The sequence below is a fragment of the Heptranchias perlo genome, chromosome 9 (assembly GCF_035084215.1).
Source record: "Heptranchias perlo isolate sHepPer1 chromosome 9, sHepPer1.hap1, whole genome shotgun sequence".
NCBI lineage: Eukaryota > Metazoa > Chordata > Chondrichthyes > Hexanchiformes > Hexanchidae > Heptranchias > Heptranchias perlo.
The window spans coordinates 43,233,062-43,257,758 of NC_090333.1; the positions used below are offsets into that span (position 1 = coordinate 43,233,062).

The 24,697-nt window shown below is 40.9% G+C and overlaps 1 protein-coding gene across 1 annotated transcript in view; it reads right to left on the reverse strand.

Annotated features, from left to right (window-relative positions):
- Positions 1 to 14,181, reverse strand: part of hook1 (hook microtubule-tethering protein 1) — a 65,894-nt gene extending 51,713 nt beyond the window's left edge. Inside the window, exon 1 of the mRNA XM_067990289.1 lies at positions 14,038 to 14,181. Coding sequence (XP_067846390.1) covers positions 14,038 to 14,082 — 45 coding nt within the window. The 5' untranslated portion in view covers positions 14,083 to 14,181. The remainder of the gene's footprint in view (positions 1 to 14,037) is intronic.
- Between the last annotated feature and the right edge of the window lie 10,516 nt (positions 14,182 to 24,697).

A 24,697-nucleotide genomic window follows, 5' to 3' on the forward strand; every position in this document is an offset into this window, starting at 1 on the left:
TTGTAACATTTTTCATTGCATCAGAAAGTCATAACAAATTCTTATAACAGAGTTACCAACAGTAGTTTTCTTGTTGGGATGTTTTTACAACAAAGCTTCTACTGTATTATTGTTCTCTCTGTCTTGAGATTTTATCATGCTGGTTGCTAAGACAGTGTTTCCGTCAGCTATTGGTGTAAAAAAAGAACAAATCAGACTTATGCAACAGATACCAACGAGAGCATTAGACATCTGTTACCTGAGTCCCAAGATAACATTACATTTACTGCAGCAACCGCCTGAGCTTTTCTTCTTTAAAAGTCATCTAATCCCTTCAATTGTGTAAAGAGTCTTCACAGACATACCTAGGCAATTATTAGTCTAAATTCTAAAAAAAGATGAGCATAATTTGATTTTGATAATTTGATATTTTTCATGCATCACTTCTCACACTAAAAATAGTCTTAACGCTAAACATATTAAATGAATTAATACTAACAAACTATAGAACAATGGCACTCGAGTTGATACACTTCAATGTTGCGCAATATGCTTGTCTAATATTCTTAGTTCATCACCACTACTCCCACCAGCGACAGCCCTTCAGCCACCAGCACTTCAACCTAGTGTCAGACAGCTCGAAATGCTCCCTCCAGGCACAACCGATTCGGAAAGGATTGAATCTATAATCGTACCACTGGATCTTTTTCACAGTTCATATGGACGCTCATCTATAACACTAACATTTCTTGTGTCCCCCATTATATTTTAAATGAAATCCTAGCTAAGCAACTATAGTGGAAAATTATATTCCAGTTCTTTATTGCTCACGAGCTCTTGAAGGAATTTAAAAAAAGACTTATGGCATGTACATTTTAAAATTGCTTATTGGGCGACAAAGTTATATACATTGAAATGTACTTTCAACCACTGCCCCAATGTGTGAGTTCCCTGATGGGTTATATTTCTTGTTTCAATTGTAATTATTCTCCTTTACAACTCCAAATCTAACTGTGAGATTCTAATAAAATTACCAGACAGTTTCTTCACCCAACAAGTCAGATGCATAATATTTTAATGAGATTATTTGCAACCTATGGGTGTATAAACAATTGGAATTTAAAGTCCTGAATTCCAACTCCATCACCATCGTGCAGTACTCTGGTGGTAAAATTCATGAAAAGGCTTTCGTCGCCACCACTCATCTCCCTCCAAAATGATTATGGGGGAGGGTTTAAATTAAGGTGAACTTTGTGGGGTTTTTAAGATAGTAAAATGTTTTATCACATCTTGATTCAAGAAAGAGACCTGAAAGGGAAGCAAAGAGCTGCTGGGGGAATTTTGAAGTAATGTGGTCCTTTTATATTAGGTACAGGGAGGAAGAATAGAAAATGTTAAGTTCTCCTTTGGTGCAAGTCCTGATTCAGCCCTTTTTTACCCTTTTCCCTCTAGCAACTGTCTCTTAAATTGAGAGAGTTTACCTTATAGTGTTACTAATCTTTCATTTCTAACCTTTATGCGTATTGATTTTACCCATGTATGTGGAATATACTAGTATCTATATTTGTGTACACCTTGTCGGGTGTTACAATTTATTTTTAAAAAGGGAAAAGAAACCAAGTTGGGTCCATATCTAAAATATTTTTATAGAAGTTTCATGGCACTTTAAAACTCATTATTTATTTTTCACACTTCATTCACCGCAGCACAAATGTTTACTTTAAGCCTGCAGATGTAACGTTAGTGCCTTCACAGTGTCAGAATTAGCAAATTAAATAATATGTCTGAATTTTTACCATTGCAGATTCAAGCAGGTGGGCTTAGATTGCTAGCTTTTCTCCACGCTGAAATTCCTAGGTGAAAGGCAAAGACTCATAGTGCAGGGCACTATGATAGGTTAAGACAGAAACTGAGGTAAAAATGTAATTTGGCAACATCATGCTTGGGTTTTAAAACTCAGATTGATTGAAGAAGGGGAAACTGAGTAGCAGGGGGGAACATTTTGAGTTCAAGAGTGCTAAAAGCTACCGTAGTCATTTTATAGTCCAACCATGTTTGTTGCACCTGCAGTATTGATTATAATTCAATCTTTATTAGTCCTGTAGTGTTGATAAATGATTCTTTTAAAACTCCTGAATGAAAATATTTTAGATACTTTGCAGATTATTTTAACTTTACTCATTTTTCCAAGTAGTTTTTTTTTGCAAATGCTTAATAAAACACACACACAATGCCACTAATGGTTTAATATGAAGATCTCAATTCCAAGAAGTAAAGTGAAAATAGTTTGGCCTGGTTCAGGATTTACATAATTACTTATAGAATCATAGAATGGTTACAGCACAGAAGAAGGCCATTCGGCCCATCGAGTCCATGCCGGCTCTCTGCAAGAGCAATCCAGTTAGTCCCACTCCCCTGCCCTATCCCTGTAGCCTTGCAATTTTTTTCCCCTTCAAGTACTTATCCAATTCCCTTTTGAAAGCCACGGTTGAATCTGCCTCCACTTGCTGTGTAAAGACGTTTTTTCTCATGTCGCCTTTGGTTCTTTTGCCAATCACCTACCAAATCTATGTCCTCTGGTTCTTGACCCCTCTGCCAATGGGAACAGTTTCTCTCTGTCCAGACTCTTCATGACTAGGACTAGGGTTCTGTCAGATTTTTTGTGATGAACTGCTCTGTTTTTTTATTGAATAAATAGATCAATGCAATCATATAAATTGCTTATTTCTGATGAAATAACCATTATTATGCACAATCATTTATTTGCCATTTCACTGAATAAGTCAGTCTTTCCCTTCCTTCAAAACTTTATCATTTTCAACCAGCACTATCAATTGTTAGCTAACATACGGAGGAATAAAAGTATGTTGAAGTGATGGTTATACTTTGTAGAACATGTTTTGAATACACAGAGCACTCGACATATAAATAGAAAATGCAAGACTTAAAATTGTGTTTTCTGCATTATCCAACAGCTAACATTACTGTTCTGCACTTTAAAAAAAAAATGTATATACTAATCCATCAGCATTACAGAAATTAAACTACCCCTTAAAAAAAAGACAAGAATCTACAGACAATTTGTTAAATGCCTGCACAAGAAACTGCCCATGATGGGAGCACCATTCTGTCTGCATCATCAATATGCATTCACAAATCAATTGGATTGGTCACACTACCAGTTCTAAGTTTATTATGGCAAGATAGTGAGTGTATGTGGTATTAAGTTCCAGTCCTGAATATAGGATCCATGTTGGTATAGTGTGACTGAGTACACTATTTGATTAGTGTAATACGAAACATGTATGTACTATATTAGAAAACAGAAGAATAAGGCCAGATAACAATGCCATTAATCTATCAACCTAGTCACCAGTTCTCTTGACTAATGTTGTTGCTATTATACAGTACATTTTTAAATTATACAGAAAATAACAGCGGATAGGTTAGTGCAGGTCATTGGTACTTCTAAACATTCACTATTCCAGAGCGACAATCATGTTGCATTTCCTATCTCAGCTGCACAATCTAATACATTTTGTAGCAACCCATGAGAGTACAACATTTTCAGAGGTATGGATCCAGGTTGCCTGCTTTCAATCTCAACCAAGAAATGGTGCATCACACCGGGCAACAATAAGAATTATTTTTTAAATTCCCATTTAACATTATATAATACACATATATATAAAAATCAGCAGATGAATTGAATTTGGAAAAAGCTTGTATTTCTCCATTTAGAAGAAGTGGTATCAGTCATTAATACAGAGACATAACGAAATAGAGTTTTAAAGTAAGGTTGGTTGCCAATTGGAAACTCAGGGTAACTTATCGATATAATCAAATTTGTATTTTTAAATACAGTTTATACAGAGGGTAGGAGCATGGGATACTTTGCCAGAGGAACTAGTTGAGGCAGAGATCATTTCATTTTTAAAGGCATGTGGAATAAATATTTGAACCACAAGAAGATGCAGCACTATAGGGGTAGAAAGAGGCATTAGCATTAGTTTTGGATTGCTCTAGCAAAGAGATAGCACAAACACAATGGGCTGAATGGCCTTCTTATGTGCCGTCAACTTGTATGGTTCCATGGTTCATTGTCTAATAACAAACTCATTGCTTAATTTTTTGTGAGTTTATGTAGGGATCCGTATGGTGAAAGATGATTGCAAGATAAACTGCTGCAAAAACTAGAGTAAACTTTGAAATGAGTTAGGTTCCCTGATCATTAGTACTCAGCTTTTTGTGTTTAAACTAGGTTAAAATCAAGTATTTTATTGTACTCATCCACAAGCATTCTCCCATTGCTCCCCATTACGCCTGCCCCAGGCTCAAGCTTGGAAATGGAAAATAGGCGGCTATGGAAATTAGGTGGCAAGATCCTTACAGGGCCTTCACCTCATTTTCCATCTGCACCAGGCGCTCTGCATAATCTCAGGGGATCTCAACAAAACCTCTGGGCAGTGTAAAAGGGGAGAGATCTGACATCATGGGTCTCAGTCTCTTTCTCCTTTGCTTTGCTCCTAGGAATTGAGCATTACCCAAGTGTAAAGCTGAGGAAAATCTGCCTTACAGTCTTTTAAAGGTTGTCATTTTAATATGTAGTAGGAGATGGAAAGGGGGGGGGGGGGACTTTAATTTTTAATTAACCAAGGCATGAAAAAACATAACTGCTTGAAAACTTTTATGTTCAAATATTAGATAGATGCTCAAAATTTAGCATCAAATTAAATACTCACTCAAGTTTCTGTGGGTGGAGTACTAAGTGGGAGCCACAACAAAATAAAAACAGACGGCAATTCAGTCCGAGGCTGCTGTTCTGCATCTCCCCACAGCCTGAAGGGTCGGGAGCACATAGGCCACCTGGATGGTTTTCAATAAAGTACAAGACACTAATCCATTTGATGGGATCAAGTAATGTAATAAACCACAAAAGCAAAGCTCCTGAAGGTTATGTTCATTAGCTGAACCCCTTGACTGAATTACTGTCTCATGGCTCAATAAAGGCAACTCACTGTTCTTTATTTCTAGTAAATACCACTGACGACTGTTCCCTTGACATTAGGGCAAAAAAACAAATTACACAAAAATTTGCTGCCATCTGAATTATTATTAGCATGTATGACGAAGGGAATGCTTCCTTCCCTCCCAGAGTTGGTATCCCACAATTAAAATATTTTGAGCACAGACTTTCATACGACGAGTGAGGAAGTGCTATAAGATGGTCCAGATCTTTGACAAATCAATTAAATTACAAATCTAGTATCCAACTGTACCACCATCAAAGCATTTTTTGTGGCACAAGAATGCAAAATGAATAGTTTAACTCAGGTGTGATGTTACCCAAATTGAATTTGGGCAAGAAGTGCAAAACCTCCAAAAGCAAATAGCCTCACGCTGCCTCACTTTCCAAGTAAACTTTAAAAGCTTTTTAAAACTCTTATCAACTTTTTCCGTGTTAGCAAAGAACCTGCTGTCTCTCTGCTAGTAATAAAACATGACTCATTTGAACACTGATGCCAGAGTATAAGCAAGCACAAATCAAAGTGTTTTCGCTGAAAAGAACAGGGGAAGGGGCATACACACGTATAACCTAAAAGCCTTTAGATTTGCTGAATCCTGATATCCTGCTAGGCAATAAACTTGTTAAGCCCTCGTAAAATTGAAGTCAATGGGGATCGGGGGGGAAATCTCTCCAATGGCTGGAGTCATATCTAGCATAAAGGAAGATGGTAGTAGTTGTTGGAGGCCCCAGGACATCACGGCAGCAGTTCCTCAGGGCAGTATCCTAGGCCCAACCATCTTCAGCTGCTTCATCAATGGCCTTCCCTCCATCATAAGGTCAGAAGTGGGGATGTTCGCTGATGATTGCACAGTGTTCACTTCCATTCGCAACCCCTCAGATAATGAAACAGTCCGTGCCCGCATGCAGCAAGACCTGGACAACATCCAGGTAAGTGGCAAGTAACATTCATGCCACAAAAGTGCCAGGCAATGACCATCTCCAAAAAGAGAGGGTCTAACCACCTCCCCTTGCCATTCAACGGCAGTACCATCGCCGAATCCCCCACAATCAACATCCTGGGAGTGCCCACTGACCAGAAACTTAACTGGACCAGCCACATAAATACTTTGGCTACAAGAGCAGGTCAGAGACTGGGTATTCTGTGGAGAGTGATTAACCTCCTGATTCCCCAAAGCCTTTTCACCATCTACAAGACACAAGTCAGAAGTGTGATGTAATACTCTCCACTTGCCTGGATGAGTGCAGCTCCAACAACACTCAAGAAGCTCGACATCATCCAGGACAAAGCATCCCACTTGACTGGCACCCCATCCAGCACCCTAAACATTCACTCCCTTCACCACCAGCGCACCGTGGCTGCAGTGTGTACCATCCACAGGATGCACTGCAGCCACTCACCAGGGCTTCTTTAACAGCACCTCCCAAACCCGCGACCTCTACCACCTAGAAGGACAAGGGCAGCAGGCACATGGGAACAACACCACCTGCACGTTCCCCTCCAAGTCACACACCGTCCTGACTTGGAAATATATCGCCGTTTCTTCATCATCGCTGGGTCAAAATCCTGGAACTCCCTACGTAACAGCACTGTGGGAGAACCTTCACCACACGGACTGCAGCGGTTCAAGGAGGTGGCTCACCACCACCTTCTCAAGGGCAATTAGGAATGGGCAGTAAATGCCAGCCTCGCCAGCGACGCCCACACCCCATGAATGAATAAAAAAAAACTTTTTTTTTGTTTCCCAAGTGTTGATAAGCAGTGGTTGATTGTCGATTGGAATGATGATGATAACATAAGGGTAGAACATTAGGGTGGTATGTCACCCCACGAGTTCTTTTATGGGAATGGCATGTGCAACTACATATAGTACAAGTGAATTCAAAGTTTGTTGTTACAGTCTGCTTGCCAGTTTGTCTTTTTCTTTCCTTTCTACTGTGCAGCTTCAACACACTGGCATCCATCTTGATGAATGTTAAAAACAGTTATGTAACGGAATGCAATGCTGTTCCCTAGACTCCACATTGACCTCATCATTTTTAAATTCTTTTCCAATGTATCCTTACAACATTTGACCACTTTCAGCTGAAAGTAGAAAGCAATCTTAGGGCAAGCAGTCATCAGACATTCTCGGGACATGTTCAGGCTATCTTAGCCAAGCCTTGAGCTTCATCGCCTCAATGCCTGACATATCAGGACCTCAATGTTTACACGTTGGTGCAAAGGCAGAAGTTTCCATGCTCTTTGATGTGGCATCTGTAAACTATCTAAGTCACACACCCATAGAGATGAAAGAACCACTGCCTTATACACTTTGAGCTTGGTCTTAATTTTCTGTTTATCCCAAAACAAACAAAAGCTGACCAGAACTTCTTAAATTGAACACTTCTTTATCCAGGGAGGCATATGGTACTACCCAGATAGGTAAATTGCTGGATTGGTCTGAGCTGTGTTCACTTAATGAAGAGCAACAGTGATGTGTACTGTAAATGAGGTATCACTGGAACATTACTTCGCACTGAACAGGTCTTAGTTCTGGGCTGCGGAATCAAAAGAGTTGGCGATAGTCTGGAAGTCTTTGAATGTGTTGGCCAACAGAACTGTTACCTGCAAACAGGATCTCACAAACAATGCCTTCTTTAATTTTGTGTTTTGGATGTATTCTGCGTACGTTCAGATTTTCATTTATCAGGAGCTGGATGTACACTCCTTCCGGAGGTCTGGTATGGCTTCCTTCTACATGGCAGAGAAGAACAGGTCAAGCAAGTTGGGTGTCAGAACACATTCTTGTTTTGACTCTATTGTCAATGGGGAGAGTATCAGAAACCACCACGATAGTAATCTTCCCAATATCCTTTCGAGTAGCAGCTGTCAAATCATATGAATAACACTTATTAGGGCATTCAAACTTGGCCTGTAGCTTCCACTGTCACTGTCTTCTTACATTGTCAAAGGTGTTAGTCATTTTGATGAAGGCCATGAACAGGCCCCCATTTTGTTCTTTACATTTGTCATACAGTATAACAAGGATCATATTAACAGTGCTTTGCTTGGATTAAAATCCATACTAGGTTTCTGGAAGAATATTGCCTACAATGATTTTATTAGGTGATTCAGAGAATCCTAGCAAGGATATTCCCAGCAACAGACAGGTGCAAGATGCCGCAGTAATTTCTCCCATCATAACGGTCACTGTAATGTTTTATAATGTAACAACAGACACATCGTTTACCTCCATTAGGACTATCTCACCATCCCAGAACAATTGAATGATTCTGAAAGTGTTTTGTGGTGGCTGGGCCATTGTGCTCAAATATTTCAGCTGGAATGCGATCTGAGCCCAGTGTAATGCCGTTCTTATTTAGTTGTAAACAATTTCACAACACCAAGTTATAGTCCAACAAATTTATTTTAAATTCCACAAGCTTTCGGAGTAACCAAGGGCATTATTTAGTTAATGCCCTTGGTTCCTTCATCGAGAGTGACAGGTAGGGTTAGAGAGTTTTGAATTTGTTGCTGTGGAGCCTGGATATGGAGATATCGTCTACTACTGAGCTCAATTAAATGCTCAGTGCAACATTCCAATAGTTTGTACTTTTCAATGATAAGTGAATGACAATCTGTGCTCCTGGGGTGAACAGCAAGATGGTGATTGATCTATGTATAGCTTTCAATGCATTTTGTTGGCTTATGACTGGATCCCCTTCAGTCAAGGTAAAGCCTGCCCGATTAACATATTGTATGCTGTAGTTAACACTGATACTGCAAGCTGGGAAGATATGGCTAACCACAGGCCACACTTGGAGGTCTGCGCTGCATCAAGGAGCCAGAGGCTGAAGAGAAATGGCTGAGAGAGGAACAAATAGAGAGCACAGAGGAAAGCACATCAGACTTCAAGAGTTAATACTGCACAGGCTTTATCATCTGGCCCTGTGATTTATCCCCACACCATCTGTGCCAAGGACTGTCACTCGAAAATTGGACTCTTCAGCCACTCACAAATGTTGCAGCATGGCAAAGTAACTAAACTGCTTTAGCGCTTACATCAGCGTCTTTCAATTCGGATGGTTGCCATATAATACACAGTCCTGTTCCAACACGGATTATGCATAGCATAGTGTTTTGGTATTAGTAAAGCTTAAATATTTTTTCAGGAGGTCATTGTAGATTAAGAGCATAGAGTATGCCAACAGCTAACACTGGCACAAAACATTGAGGCTGGGATTAAGGCAATCACTTCCTAAGGTCATATAACTACTGTACCTGCTGTGGTGGTGGGCAGGTGACCCACTCCTAAGCCTTTGCTAATTCTGCTCAGAACATGCTAGTAATAATAGTGCTGGGGTGAACTTTTCTCTCCAGAGGGAAGTGCCCACTTTCTGCTTGGCTTTTTTCCATTGTAACAGGCCAAATCAGAAACCCAGCTTTATGAAATAGGAAACTAAATTTTGTATCCCTCTATTCCATGAGGCAACAAGTTGCTGAACCTCCCCAGTGGCAAAATACTGGTTAAAATTAAAATGAATTTAACAAAAATGTCATTTTTAAAACTTAAATATTTACAAAAGCACTGCCCCTTTAATTAATACAAGTAACAAGACATGTCTTAAAACAATCAACATTTTGAAATATCTTTATCCATTTTTTTCAGTCCTAATGTGACATTCACGCAGTTCCTTTGCTGTCATTTGAACACCACTAGGATGAGACTGACAGTATTTGTTGAATAAATTGTTGGTAGACAGAACATATCACAATTTTGAGTGATACAGTGGTAATGATTCTAGCACACTGAAGATTTTATTAAGAGTGATCCAACTACAAATCAACACCATGTGAAACACTACAACACCCTCCCCATCTCCAAACTTAAAATTGTTCTTCAGAGAATATACAACAGGGAAAATGTCATTTAAGCCTTCATCCCTGCATTAGCCTTTCTCCCCTCTTTTAATTGTAAACAATTTTACAACACCAAGTTATAGTCCAGCAATTTTATTTTAAATTCACAAGCTTTTGGAGGCTTCCTCCTTCCTCAGGTGAACGTTGTTGGAAATGAAATCGCATTTATAAATCACAGAACAATGCTTGGTGATTACAGACAGTTTTTTCAACTGCCCGTTGCCAAGGCAATCAGTGTGCAGACAGAAAGGTGTTACCTACAAGGTCTCCGAATATACAAATCACCAAAAAAACAGAGATAGAAAGGTAGAAACATAGAAAAGACAGCAACTGACCCGTTATATTAAAAACAGATAACATTTGTTCGCTGGTGGGGTAACGTGTAGCGTGACATGAACCCAAGATCCCGGTTGAGGCCGTCCTCATGGGTGCAGAACTTGGCTATCAATTTCTGCTCGACGATTTTGCGTTGTCGTGTGTCTCGAAGGCCGCCTTGGAGTACGCTTACCCGAAGGTCGGTGGCTGAATGTCCTTGACTGCTGAAGTGTTCCCCGACTGGGAGGGAGCCCTCCTGTTTGGTGATTGTTGCGCGGTGTCCGTTCATCCGTTGTCGCAGCGTCTGCATGGTCTCGCCAATGTACCATGCTCTGGGGCATCCTTTCCTGCAACGTATGAGGTAGACAACGTTGGCCGAGTCACAGGAGTATGAACCATGCACCTGGTGGGAGGTGTCCTCTCGTGTGATGGTGGTATCTGTGTCGATGATCTGGCATGTCTTGCAGAGGTTACCGTGGCAGGGTTGTGTGGTGTCGTGGACGCTGTTCTCTTGAAAGCTAGGTAATTTGCTGCGAACTATGGTTTGTTTGAGGTTGGGTGGCTGTTTAAAGGCGAGTAGTGGAGGTGTGGGGATGGCCATAGCGAGGCGTTCGTCGTCATTGATGACATGTTGAAGGCTGCGGAGAACATGGCGTAGTTTCTCCGCTCCGGGGAAGTACTGGACGACAAAGGGTACTCTGTTGATTGCGTCCCGTGTTAGTCTCCTGAGGAGGTCTATGCGATTTTTCGCTGTGGCCCGTCGGAACTGTCTATCGATGAGTCAAGCGTCATATCCGATGACTCGGCCAACGTTGTCTACCTCATACGTTGCAGGAAAGGATGCCCCAGAGCATGGTACATTGGCGAGACCATGCAGACGCTGCGACAACGGATGAACGGACACCGCGCAACAATCACCAAACAGGAGGGTTCCCTCCCAGTCGGGGAACACTTCAGCAGTCAAGGACATTCAGCCACCGACCTTCGGGTAAGCGTACTCCAAGGCGGCCTTCGAGACACATGACAACGCAAAATCGTCGAGCAGAAATTGATAGCCAAGTTCCGCACCCATGAGGACGGCCTCAACCGGGATCTTGGGTTCATGTCACACTACACGTTACCCCACCAGCGAACAAATGTTATCTGTTTTTAATATAACGGGTCAGTTGCTGTCTTTTCTATGTTTCTACCTCTCTATCTCTGTTTTTTTTTTGGTGATTTGTATATTCGGAGACCTTGTAGGTAACACCTTTCTGTCTGCACACTGATTGCCTTGGCAACGGGCAGTTGAAAAAACTGTCTGTAATCACCAAGCATTGTTCTGTGATTTATAAATGCGATTTCATTTCGAGGATTTCATTTCCAACAACGTTCACCTGAGGAAGGAGGAAGCCACTGAAAGCTTGTGAATTTAAAATAAAATTGCTGGACTATAACTTGGTGTTGTAAAATTGTTTACAATTGTCAACCCCAGTCCATCACCGGCATCTCCACATCATGGCTCCCCTCTTTTAAAACAGACCATGTGGTTTTCCCCATACCATTATTTAATTCCTAGTAAGGGAGATGAATAATCAAAGGAAAAATATGAAATCTCTCTTTGAGTTCCTTTAGGTGAAAGAGTAAATACTCAATGGCATCAATCTAATATTATAATCTGCATCATTAAACCCAGACATGTTGCATCTCACAGGTGACTATTTCTATATTGATTACAAGGTTGAACCCAACAATAGGACAAACATAGGATTCCATGTCGACATTTATCCTTAGAACTTTCAATCACGTCCACAGCCAGATGCTCATCCGTTGCATCTACAAAGGAGTTCATCAATATAGTATTAATAATTTATGAGAGTCTATTATTTATAATGGCTACTACAATGAGGTGACAAAGGGAAGAACAAGACATTATTCTCCCCTAATATCACCAGTATCCTCATATCATTGTTGAAAATAAATAATCCACATTCTTTTAACCTTTCCTCATTTTAGAAATCTGGGTCCTGTGCCCCATTATGAGTAAAAAGTCAGCTATAGATTTGATGCAGCATATGAGCTTAGTTTTAAATTTCAGAATGATGTACCTTCATTCCATCACAAGATATTTTTTACAAAATGAATCTAGCCATATAAATTCACCCAATAGTCACAATTACTGACTTACAATATATACTGAGTGTGCTAAATCCTAAAATACTTTGCCATTAAATCTTATAATATTTTGTGGAGATCACAAGAAGGTGGAATACATTTCTGTAAATTGCACTGTGCATCAGGGAGGAGGGGTAACTTGACAGTGGAATTTAAAAAGAAACAAACTGCAACACAAGATAAATCTACACCATTGGTGAAAGCAGAAAATACACAAAGCTTTGTTTTCATAGCTTGTAATAGCGTCTGAGCACCTTGGTATAATTATTCTCAAATATATCCATTATTCTTTATTTTTAAATAATCTAGGTCTGTATCCAGTGGTATGTATGGATAGATAGATAGATAGATAGAGATATATATATATATATAGATAGATAGATAGAAGGAAAATACTACGGATGCTCGAAATATAAACAGAAAATGCTGGAAACACTCAGCAGGTCAGGCAGCATCTGTGGAGAGAGAAACAGAGTTAATGTTTCAGGATGATGACCTTTCATTAGAATTGATGAAAGGTCATTGACCTGTAACGTTAACTCTGTTTCTCTCTCCATAGATGCTGCCTGACCTGCTGAGTGTTTTACACATCTTTTGTTTCTTAAAAAAAAAACAAAAGCTGTCCTACGGTTACAATAAATGGATATTAGGGAGAAAGAATCCTTCTGTATGCCCAAATTCTACCATTTTAAAGAATTTGGTATGATTAATAGTAGACAGTCAATTCTTAACAGCAAGAAAACTTGCTGTTAGCAAATGGAATTAAACAGCAATTAAAATTGATTCCCAATCTGTAATTTGATTGATGGAATGAGTTATTTTTATGTGGGAAATGCTGTTCAGTGGCTTGCTCTTCCTTAGAAGAAACCTTCATAACCCTAAAAAATTTTAATAGTTCACAATGTGGGTGATAAAATCAGTAATTCTGTGATTCCACTGTTAACAGGTTGTTTTATTAATATAAAAAATAATTTCCCTTTTGTAATAAAAAATGTACTGGCAACCGTGCTATTGTATCAGGCCACCATTTCTCAATGACAGCAGAGGTTGATGTGCATTTTCACCAATCTGCAGTTTAACTCAGCTTTCCTGTGTCCTGCAATGTGGTCTAGGCATGGTATCAGAGTCATTCCTTTGCATTTGCTTTTACCTGACAAGGAGGCAGAGAAACAGGATTGGGTTTGTTGAGGGGAGCAGTTCATCAACCAACTATTTAGAAATGCATTCTATAATTATCTTGTTTTATTATATTTTTAAATACTCTTCACAGGGAAAATTGTAAATTTTGGCTTTTTAAAAAAAATATAAGGTAAACTGTCTCATTAATAATGGCAATGGAGAAATCAGCTCTCCTCATTTAAAGATTGATTTGGGCCTGCAGACTATTTCCCACCTGATAAAACATTTTAAATGATTCTGCTATTACACTAATTATACTAATACATCATAAACTTGGTGGTTGTGGCATTTCTGTGGTGTGTTTAAACACAAAAAAAAATTAAATACAACCGCTGTCGTGCTTGCTCAGGGTCATAATGGCTGTTTAAAAGCCTGGCATCACACCTGTGCTGGACGACATCACAGGTGAGTTACGGGGGAGGTCACAGAACACGGAACTGTAAAACGACAGGCTGACAACATTTCAGGAGCACTCACTTACCCAAATTATCAAGCTACCGCACAGGTCGGATTTATTTACTTCCATCGGTTTAACCCGCTTCCACACAGCTTTCAATTCATTAAAAAAAACAACTTAGTTTAACTTTAGCCTACGCTCTTCCCTCAAAGCACACCTGAGCCAGCGGGGATATTATGACACAGATCGACACTTGAATGGCCACTCAAAGCAACGAAAGCTGGGTATGGGGATTACTATTGGCTGGCCTCGGGCTGATTGACATTTGCAATGTCCATTCAAGACTCGCATCATGATTACAGTTCCAACCTCTCCCTCTTCGCCCTCAATCAAGCGTCTGTCTCGTCATGGCAGAGTTTCAGAGTAAGGTGGCTTAAGAGACGCGCAAATACTTGGGGCCAGGTGTAAAGAGGTTAATAAATAAATAAATGCAAGATGTGTAGGATTTGCATGATCAATTTGCTAAACATATCCGTTAGCATTAAAGTTTCATATTTATTCCAACAGCACATTTAAGAATCCTGCATTTAAAAGGTGATTTTAAATTCAAGACTGCGATTTAATAAAAGAAAAAGCGTAGAACACTTCGTGTTAGGGCCACGTCCCTTTCACGTATTGATTTTTCAAACGTGTTAATAATGCTCAAAACGATAGTAGTATATTTTGCCTCACCCACAACAGATCCATTAATCTGTATTGGGGGTTAGCTCATAAAACGTTAGCTGCTTTTGTACTTTTTAATTGGTTAGTTGGTTTGTCAATCTTTAGAAGACGCTATGAGGAAGTAGTTGGGGACGACCCTCTAAGGCTGCATGCGCGGCAGCTGCTGGTATCGTCTGTACCTGTCGAGACTGCCTACCTGCCTGGAACTCTTGATTCTGCCCAGAACACACTGAGTGCTTATCCAAATGCCCAAAGCTTCTCTCCCAATAGTTACATTTCAATTGTTTAGACAGTACGGGCAGCTGCCACCATATTTTTTTTTTAACATTTAAATAAATAGTAGCTAGGTTTAAAAAGTATCCAGACGGTCTTTTTTATAGATTTTTAAAAAAAAGTTTAACAAAGTTTACTACAATCTTAGAAAAAAGATGTTTTGCGAGAACTTTAAAATGATCATTCTCTGTTAAAGATTAATCAGCAACCGCGAACAACGCAAAGCGATGAACAGAAAATCATTTTACAGGTAAGCAAATCCAGTTCTAAAATTGGTTGGTGTAATGTGGTATATTGAGCATTAAAAACTAGATATGAAAGCTAAGTAATTGGGGAATAGTTTATGGTTGAATCAGAATTTAGGATTGATTAGAAATTATATATAATGGCAATGAAAAGGAATTGGTTGGTACAATGAAATTCTTTCTTCCAGAATTAAGTTTAACAATTTCTTTAAAAATTATTTTTGTATCACAAACGTTCATTTACATATTAATTTGGATTGTTATTCCTTTTTCAAAAGAAAGGAATCCTGCAATGGTGAGTTTTTCCAAATATTTTCTGACATACTTGCAATAAACTAGGTTCTCAAAGTAATTTCTAAGCAATTGATGTTGTCTTCAGCACCTATGCACTCATTCTGTACTGTGCATGTCAGATGGATACTTGATAATTACTATAATATAAGCAGACTGAGACAACACAGGCTTTTAGCACTCTTTTGTCCTCTTTCTACATCAGAGAAAAATTGACACCAAGACAAAGATATTAGGAGGGGTGACCAAAAGTTTGGTCGAAGAGATGGGTTTTAAGGAGGGCCTTAAAGAGAGGCAGAAAGGTTTAGAGATGAAAAGAAAAAGAAAAAGAAAATTACAAATTACAAAAACTAAAATTACAGAAATCTGAAATGAAAATGTTAAATGCTATAAATACACAAATCAGACAAGTTTAGACCCTTAGTCAAAACTGGGAACTGAAGATAATTTAGAATTTTAAAAGGTGCAGTACTTCTGGAAAAGTCCATCTTAGAAGAAGCTAAAACAAAGAAAAGGCAGTGTATTTAGCACATGTGGTAAAAGTCAAAGCTTGGTTCTATTGCTGTAAATTGGTCGATAAACTATTTGCCACAGAAAAATATACCATATTGTGCACAGTACTTTTAATAGTGTTGAAGCTGCTGTTCATGTTGCTCCCAAATTTTAACAGTACAAACCAGAAGATTAACACATTGAAGTTAGAATACAAAAGCATGATATAATGAAACATTTCCATTGCTCCATTTAAGTATTTTAGTAACACTTACAGCACAAACACAAAAACCAAATACTTTAGTTGCTGAAAACTGAAGAAGAAATGGTATCTAGCATTTTGTAATGATGAATGTTGCAGAATTTAACAGTTACAAAAATGTAACTTTTATGAAAGAAAATATACACCTTTTGAAATTTGCAATGTTGTGCGGTTGGAGACTATGGGAATATATCAGACTAAGCTTTGAGAGATTAAGGGTTGATTTAAATTTGCATAACTTGCAATCTACAGTGCTGTTGTGTTAAACATTTATTTATTTGGTGCTGTGAATTGCAAACTTTATGAACAAAACAATCATATGCTCATTTCCACAAATTGGTCTTCAGCAGTGGGAAGGAATTACTTCAAAGGGCAGCGAGTGGTCATTCATCCTACATTAAATAGATTTTCAGATTTTTGATTGGGTTGTTTTTTTAACCAAAGACAATATAGGATACATACCTCATCAGGTGTAAGAACATAAGAAATAGGAGCAGGGTTGGGACGTACGGCCCCTCGAGCCTGCTCCACCATTCAATAAGATCATGGCTGATTCGACCTCAACTTCACTTTCCCACTCGATTCCCATATCCCTTGATTCCCCTAGAGTCCAAAAATCTATCTATCTCAGCCTTGAACATACTCAACAACTCGGCATTCATAGCCCTTTGGGGTAGAGAAGTCCAAAGATTCACGACCCTCTGAGTGAAGAAATTCCTCCTCATCTCAGTCTTAAATGGCCGACTTCTTATCCTAAGACTATGCCCCCTATTTCTAGGCTCTCCAGCCAGGGGAAACAACCTCTCAGCATCTACCCTGTCAAGCCCCCTCAGAATCTTGTATGTTCAATGAGATCACCTCTCATTCTTCTAAACTCCAGAGAGTATAGGCTCTTTCTACTCAATCTCTCCTCAAAGGACAACCCTCTCATCCCAGGAATCAATCTAGTGAACCTTCATTGCACCGCCTCCAAGGCAAATATATCCTTCCTTAGATAAGGAGATCAAAACTGTACACAGTACTCCAGGTGAGGTCTCACCAAAGCCCTGTACAATTGTAGTCCTGTAGTAAGACTTCCTTACTCTAGTACTCCAATCCCCTGCAATAAAGGCCAACATTCCATTTGCTTTCTCAATTGCCTGCTGTACCTGCATGTTAACTTTTTGTGTTTCTTGTACCAGGACACCCAAGTCTCTCTGGACAACAACATCTAATAGTTTCTCACCATTTAAAAAATATTCTGTTTTTCAGTTCTTCCTACCAAAGTGAATAACTTCACATTTCCCCATATACTTCATCAGCCACCTTCTTGCCCAGTCACTTAACCTGTCTATATCCCTTTGCAGACTCTTTGTGTCCTCTTCGCGGCCTGCTTTCCTACCTAGATTTGTATCGTCAGCAAACTTGGATACATTACACTCGTTCCCTTCATCTAAGTCATTAATATAGATTGTAAATAGCTGAGGCACAAGCACTGATCCTTGCGGCATCCCACTAGTTACAGTATGCCCACCTGAAAATGACCCGTTTATCCGTACTCTCTGTTTTCTGTCCATTAACCAATCCTCTATCCATGCTAATATATTACCCCCAACCCCATGAGCCCTTATCTTGTGTAACAACCTTTTATGTAGCACCTCATCGAATGCATTTTGAAAATCCAAATATACTACATCCACTGGTTCCCCTTTATCTACCCTGCTAGTTACATCCTCAAAAACTCTAATATAGATTTGTCAAACACTATTTCCCTTTCATAAAACCATGTTGACTCTGCCTAATCATATGATGATATTCTAAGTGCCGTGTTACCACTTCCTTAATAATGGATTCCAGCATTTTCCTGATGGCTGATGTCAGGCTAACTAGTTCCCTGATTTCTCTTTCCCTCCTTTCTTAAATAGCGGGGTTACATTTGCTACCTTCCAATCTGCTGGGACCATTCTAGAATCTAGGGAATTTTGGAAGACCATAACCAATGCATCCACTATCTCTGCAGCCACCTCTTTTAGAACCCTAGGATGTAGGCCATCAGGTCCAGAGAATTTATCAGCTTTTAGTCCCATTAGTTTCTCCAGTACTTTTTCTCTACTGATGTTAATTACTTTAAGTTCCCCACTCTCAATCGCCCCTTGGTTCCCCACTATTTCTGGTATGCTTTGTGTACTGTGAAGACAGATATAAAAAAGGTCGAAGATCAGCCATGATCCTATTGAATGACGGAGCAGGCTTGAGGGGCAGTATGGTCTACTCCTGCTCCTATTTCTTCTGTTCTTATTTAACGTCTCTGCCATTTCCTTATTCCCCATTATAGTTTCTTCTGTCCCAGCCTCTAAGGGATCAACGTTTACTTTTGCTACTCCCTTTTTACATATGTGTAGAAGCTCTTACAATCTGTTTTTTTATTTCTTGCTAGTTTACTTTCATATTCTATTTTCTCCCTTTTTACCAATTTTTGGTCATCCTTAAAACTTATCTAAAGTTATATGTTTTAGCTCGCTCTGGGACCAACATCAGCACTTCTGATAATACTACAATAAAAAAGGATAGTATCACTAATCAATATGTATAATTAAAAAGTAGATTGGTTGACTACATTACTATCAGTAGAGCTGAGGACAGTGTGATACCTAGAAGATTTTTATATTGTGTGGTAGTCCTGTAGGCATTGCTTTAATAGAATTCTATTGGTTATCCCCTGCTTTCCATAGCACCATGGAAACGTTGGCTTCACTACTAATAAGGGAGAAAAGGACTTTACTAAATACTGTTAGTACCACACAATGTGCCACTGACTCTGTTCAGTTGCGGTGCGAAGGAAGTACAATTTAGCCAGATGGAAACCTCAACTGCAAACTGTGATATTGCAGTATTATGCACTTGCCATCCAGGCCCATAGAGTTTTCAAACACCATTTATCAGCATAAAGAGAAGGTTGCAACAGTACAATGTTAATAAGAAATAATGATGTGGAGATGCCGGTGATGGACTGGGGTTGACAATTGTAAACAATTTTACAACACCAAGTTATAGTCCAGCAATTTTATTTTAAATTCACAAGCTTTCGGAGGCTTCCCCCTTCGTCAGGTTCACCTCCGAAAGCTTGTGAATTTAAAATAAAATTGCTGGACTATAACTTGGTGTTGTAAAATTGTTTACAATAAGAAATAAATTTATAGGATCGGAACATTTTTAATTCTGGTCCAATGTCATCCCATTTCCCTCCCCTATTAATTATCCAAATTAAACCACTTCAGCTGTGTATGTTTAAAATCCAGTTTAAAAAAGTAAGTACAGTACTTAGGAGTAATTCTGGTTTGCATAAGTGGTGCAAAACCTTTTTATACCACTAGATGTCATCAATTAGTAAATACTGTACTGCACTGGGGAGCATTTTCGGCAGGACCGCAGAAACTCAGCATGCTTCAGCCTCACTAAGTTGTAAGAGAATACACACCTTAGTGTACCTACTTTCAACAAAAGCCATTACATCTGCAGGACCGTATTTAGGTATTACAACGTTGAGTGCAAAGAGGCTAGTAAGGTGTCTGGTTAGTTTGGAGGAGTCCAACACTGTGATATGCACCACAAATTATGTTGTGAAGCAGTGGTTGTTTGCACTGAGGTCTGGCAATGAGCACGTGGCAACGCCACTAGCTTCTGCAGCAGAGATCTCAATTACATAACCACAGACACGATGGGGTCGATTTTTAGATGTCCGAGCGGTGTGTTTGTGGCGGTGGGGGGGGGTGGGGCTGTTAAAATTCGGAATTCCCGGGGCGGGTCCAGAGCCCGGCTCCAACCCGCCCACTTCCGGGTTCCCCAATGACGCGCTTAGATGCGCGCGCAGCCCCCGCATGCGGGACTCGGCGGGATCCCACTTAACCCAGTTATTTTGATAGTTCAGGTCGTTTGCAGACCTGATTGGGAGGATATTTTAGGAGGGGTGGGATTTTCATCTCAACTGAGCGTGTTTCCCGTACTGGGGGAAACTCTCCCAGTTGAAACAGACGTGTTGCAGCCACCAGTCAGTGGCAGCTGCAAAGGTCCATTTGACAGGTGGGGTGGGGGAGACCCTCACTCAATGCAGGAGGCCACTTTGGACGAAGTTTGGCCTCCACCACCCTCCTCCTAACACAAAAATTCACAAACTTGGAACTTCATCCCCAGTGTGCAGACACATTTACCTATCTTGCGGATGGGGGCCACCATAGCTGCAGTCATGACCTCATCAGAGGACGAAAAGCATCACCAGCCTCGCAGGTCATGCCGTCCACCTCTGACATGTGGAGCTCCACAACACAGTGCTGTGATACATCCACCTGCACAGCAGGAGGGAGGGCAACCGCAGAGAGACGTGTCGCAGAAGGCACTACCCTTGCGACAGGGTCTACAGACCGAGGCTCAGCTTCCTGGACCTCTCTGAGGAGCAGTGCACACGGAGGCTCAGAGTCACTCAACATGTAGTCGTGGACATCTGCAGCCTCCTGCATGCTGAGCTGCTCCCGGCTGGCCCGAGCACCATCTCCTTACCTGTCGCAGTCAAAGTCATCACTGCCCTCAACAACTTCTCCTCCGCATCCTTCCAGGGTGCCACCAGGGACGTCGCCAGCGTCCCTCAGTCGTCTGGACAAAAGAGCCCTGCAATTACACCTGCACCCACTCTGCAGTGACACAAAGGGTGGCATCAGGGGTGGGTCTTCATGGTGATCCTCAGGAAAGAGAATTATTACACAAACCAGACAAGATTTGCAAAGATGTGGCAATAGTGGTGATAACAAATTTTAATGTGCTTGGCAAAACAAACAAAACTGTATGAAAAACATGACATTCTGTCATACACCCTTGTGCATCCCCTTTGTGCTCACAAAAAATTGGCCTTACGTTTACGGGAACCCCTACGTGGTGCTACCCCTGTGTCTTCAGCAGAGGTAGTGGCAGGTTGCTCTTGTCCATGCCCTGACCGATGAGATGCTTTGCGTGGACGCCCTCTGGGTTTCGGTGCCCGTGAGGGCCCCTCCAAAGACTGCTCCACCTGCATCTGTGCAGGGGCAGACTCGGCCACCTGGAGAGGAGGCAGCATTGCGGGTACTGATTGAGAGGGGGGCAACGGGTGAGACGTGGGAGCGCTTTGAGTGGCGTCCCCACTTCCATGTCCCCTTTCGCCATCATCCCTCTCCTGGGCCTTCTGGCATCTTTTCTTCTATCAAGGCAAAACAGAGAGAGGCGTGATTGAGTGATGGTTGCATAGTGACCCGCTGCATGCATTGGTGTGGGTGGGGTTGACCGTGAGGGAGATGCATGGGAGGGTGCGTGTGAGACATAGCCATGAGATTGTATGAGGATTGGGTTGTGTGGTAGTGTTCGAATGGGAACTGGGGCGGTAAGTAAGTGAAGGCAAGGTGAGGATGATGGTTGAGTGGATGTGAGGAGTGATGTGAGAGCGTTGTGGTGGCAGTGCAGAAGGAGTTTTGTGGTGGTGGTGGAGATGTGGAAGACGGAGTGTGGGAGAATGCGTAAGTATACTCATTTTGGCTGACCTGGTTAGGTCATTAAAGCGTTTCCTGCACTGGACCCAGGTTTGGGAGATGTTACTGCTGCTGCTGACCTCCTCTGCCACCTCGAGCCAGACCTTCTTGGTGGCAGAGGCCGGCCACTTCCTCCCGTTCGCTGGGAAAAACGTTTTCCTCCTCCTCCTGACCCCATCGAGCAGCACCTGGAGTGAGGAGTCTGAGAACCTTGGAGCAGCCTTGCCTCTGGGCTGCTCTATGCTGCCAATTTGGTTGTTTGCTGCAGGAGGAGTATTGGAGGACTGCCCCTTTAAATAGGGCTCCTCCTGCTGACAGCCTGTGATGCAGATGCGCAGTGCACCTGCTGCGCAGGTCTGGAATGGGAAACCCGGAAGCACGCGTAAGTACCTTCAATTAGGCTGCGATCACGTGCGGAGCACCCCGATTTCACTGGGCGCATCGACCCCCCCGCTGCCAACCCACCTCCCTCCTAATATCGGGCCCGATAGCATCACCTCTCACGGATGCTTATGTTGGAGTTATGGAAGCTTTGGGACCAAAATTCAAAGATGTGGTCATGGCTGGCTTAAAGAATGATCACATGCAAATATAACCAGTGGGATTCCAAAACCTCAATAGATGCCGACTGTTCTATGCTTACATAGATCAATAAGCATCACTCTACACTGGTGGCACATGTGGAGTAACATAGTTGCAGCTGATTTCACTCACATCAGTGAGTTCTGTGCCATCACACAGTTTTGCATAAGTGAAGGTAGGGGTACACCTTCAAAAGCATTGAGCCTACAGCAAGTAGAACACCAAAAAGAACTCCTGGCACTGATGTAGGCCCCTTAGGATTTGTCAGTTACAAGTAGCAGGCCTTCTGCACCACTTGCAGTTTCAAAGTTGACTACCTAACCTTCTACCTGTGGTACTACTTTAAACCGGCGAGCTTGTAATAGGGTACATCCACAAGCAGCTGAGTTTGCAATACACAAGGGCAAATGCATAGCAAAAAAACATTAAACACATATCACTCGAACTGTTGCTAGATTTTACAGTTTGATTATTCCTTCATTGTGCAGAAATTAAAGCCAAACAATGCATTTACAGTATAAAAAGAGTTGCCAAATAACATGATTGTAAATACATGTCCAAAAGAAAAAAAACTCAAAAAGGTCTGGAATTTCCTGGACGTTTTCGGCGTTGCACAGTTTTTTCAAGGAAATTTGTGCATCACGTCAGTTTTACAGCAAAACATAGGTACGCGCTAATTGCGATTGTTTGCATCGCTTCCAAGATACGTCCGCCAAAACCCTCTGCCGTCATTTACAAAGCTCTGCTCCCCATGCAAAAGACCAGCTCATGCGAGTTTCCTGCATTTACGCCAGTAATGCACTGGTGTAGATTAACACCCAAAAATTTAGATGCAGCATGTCCTCAAATCTCCTGATATCGGCGTAACTGAGATTTCTGGCGTTTGATAGTGATTTTCTTTGCAATTTTTTTTGGAACTTTTCTTGCCAAGACCTGCACTATACTTAAATAAAGTGCTGTCAGTCTCAGCGCATTCACAAGTTTTCAGAACCCTCCGCCGTGTTCAGAAGGACTAAGGAGCTGGAAATGGCCTTCCCAATGGGCATACCCCTGTTCTGCATAATAATGGAACATAAACAGCAGCAGAGGCAAGAGGCTCTGAGAGTGAGGCACCATTGCAGAAGACAGCAGCCCACTCACTATTATCCCTATTGGTGGCACTGCATTTGTACTTGTTTTACACCAGTTTTTGATGTTCAGGCATAAGCAAATAAGCGCCCCAGTAAATTTGAACATAAGTTCCCGCCAGCAAGGTCAGCACAGAAACCGGCATAATTTCTGCGTAATTGAGATTCCAGGTCATAGAACTGGGAAATGAGACTCACCTGTCTCCCACCCATAGAAGTTGGTCTACTGCTGGTTCTTATTTATGTCGATTCAAGACATTGCTTACTTCCTTAAGGGAGCAGTATTATTGCAAAACTGTTAACTCCTGGGATGTCTTCAGTGGGTGTTGCATGTTCCATTTAGCATAAAAGTTGAGGGCAATGGTGATTTTCATTACTAATGATTGATCTGCAATGCACTGTCTCCCTACAGGTCTTTGTAGACCAGACAGAACACGTCAGAATTTCATCGGGCAGTTAGAACCTCCAGCTGTCCTGACGTGCCCAAATTGCTGACTAGTGGGAGACATGCTGTGGGGAAGTACAACTTATGAGGCTCCCACATTATACTGCAAGACCTTCTCTCTTCACTTCCCTTCCACATGCCTGGCAATAGTCACTACACCCATGCTTGGGGTGAGAAAATTATGGTATTAATCAGTGAGCTCTTGCTATTCAACTCTTCCTGTTCATAAAAGACTCATATACTCTAGGTCTGAACTCCTTTAAGATACTTATCTTTCAATGAGTCGTTCATTCAATTCGCCTTTTTCTCACCTCCTCGCAATTGTTTCTAACACCTGTTTTTGAAGCGTTGTAATGCAGACGATAGATGATTAATCCATTGCTACTTTCTCTCCACTTTCCATTATTCTTTATGCATATCTTCAATGTAGAGTTTCACAAAAAGATGATTGTTGGTCCCTTAGACTGGTTTTGTTAATCTTGATTGATTAGAAATGTTTAAATTTGATTCTAGCCAATAAGCCCCAATTCATTTATTGATTTCATTACCAAGTTATTGTGGCATACGATGCAATCCTGAATGACCATGAACGAAAGAGGTGTTCTACAGATTTCTTTCTAGCAAGATTCAATGCTAATTTACCCTCCAGTGAATAGAAATGAATTTTACACAATCTCAAATAGGATTTGCTATTGTCAGAGGTGATCTTTAGTTAGCTGTCCTGTAAACACTTTTACAATGAATCACATTTTTAAACATTTAAAATATCCAAAATG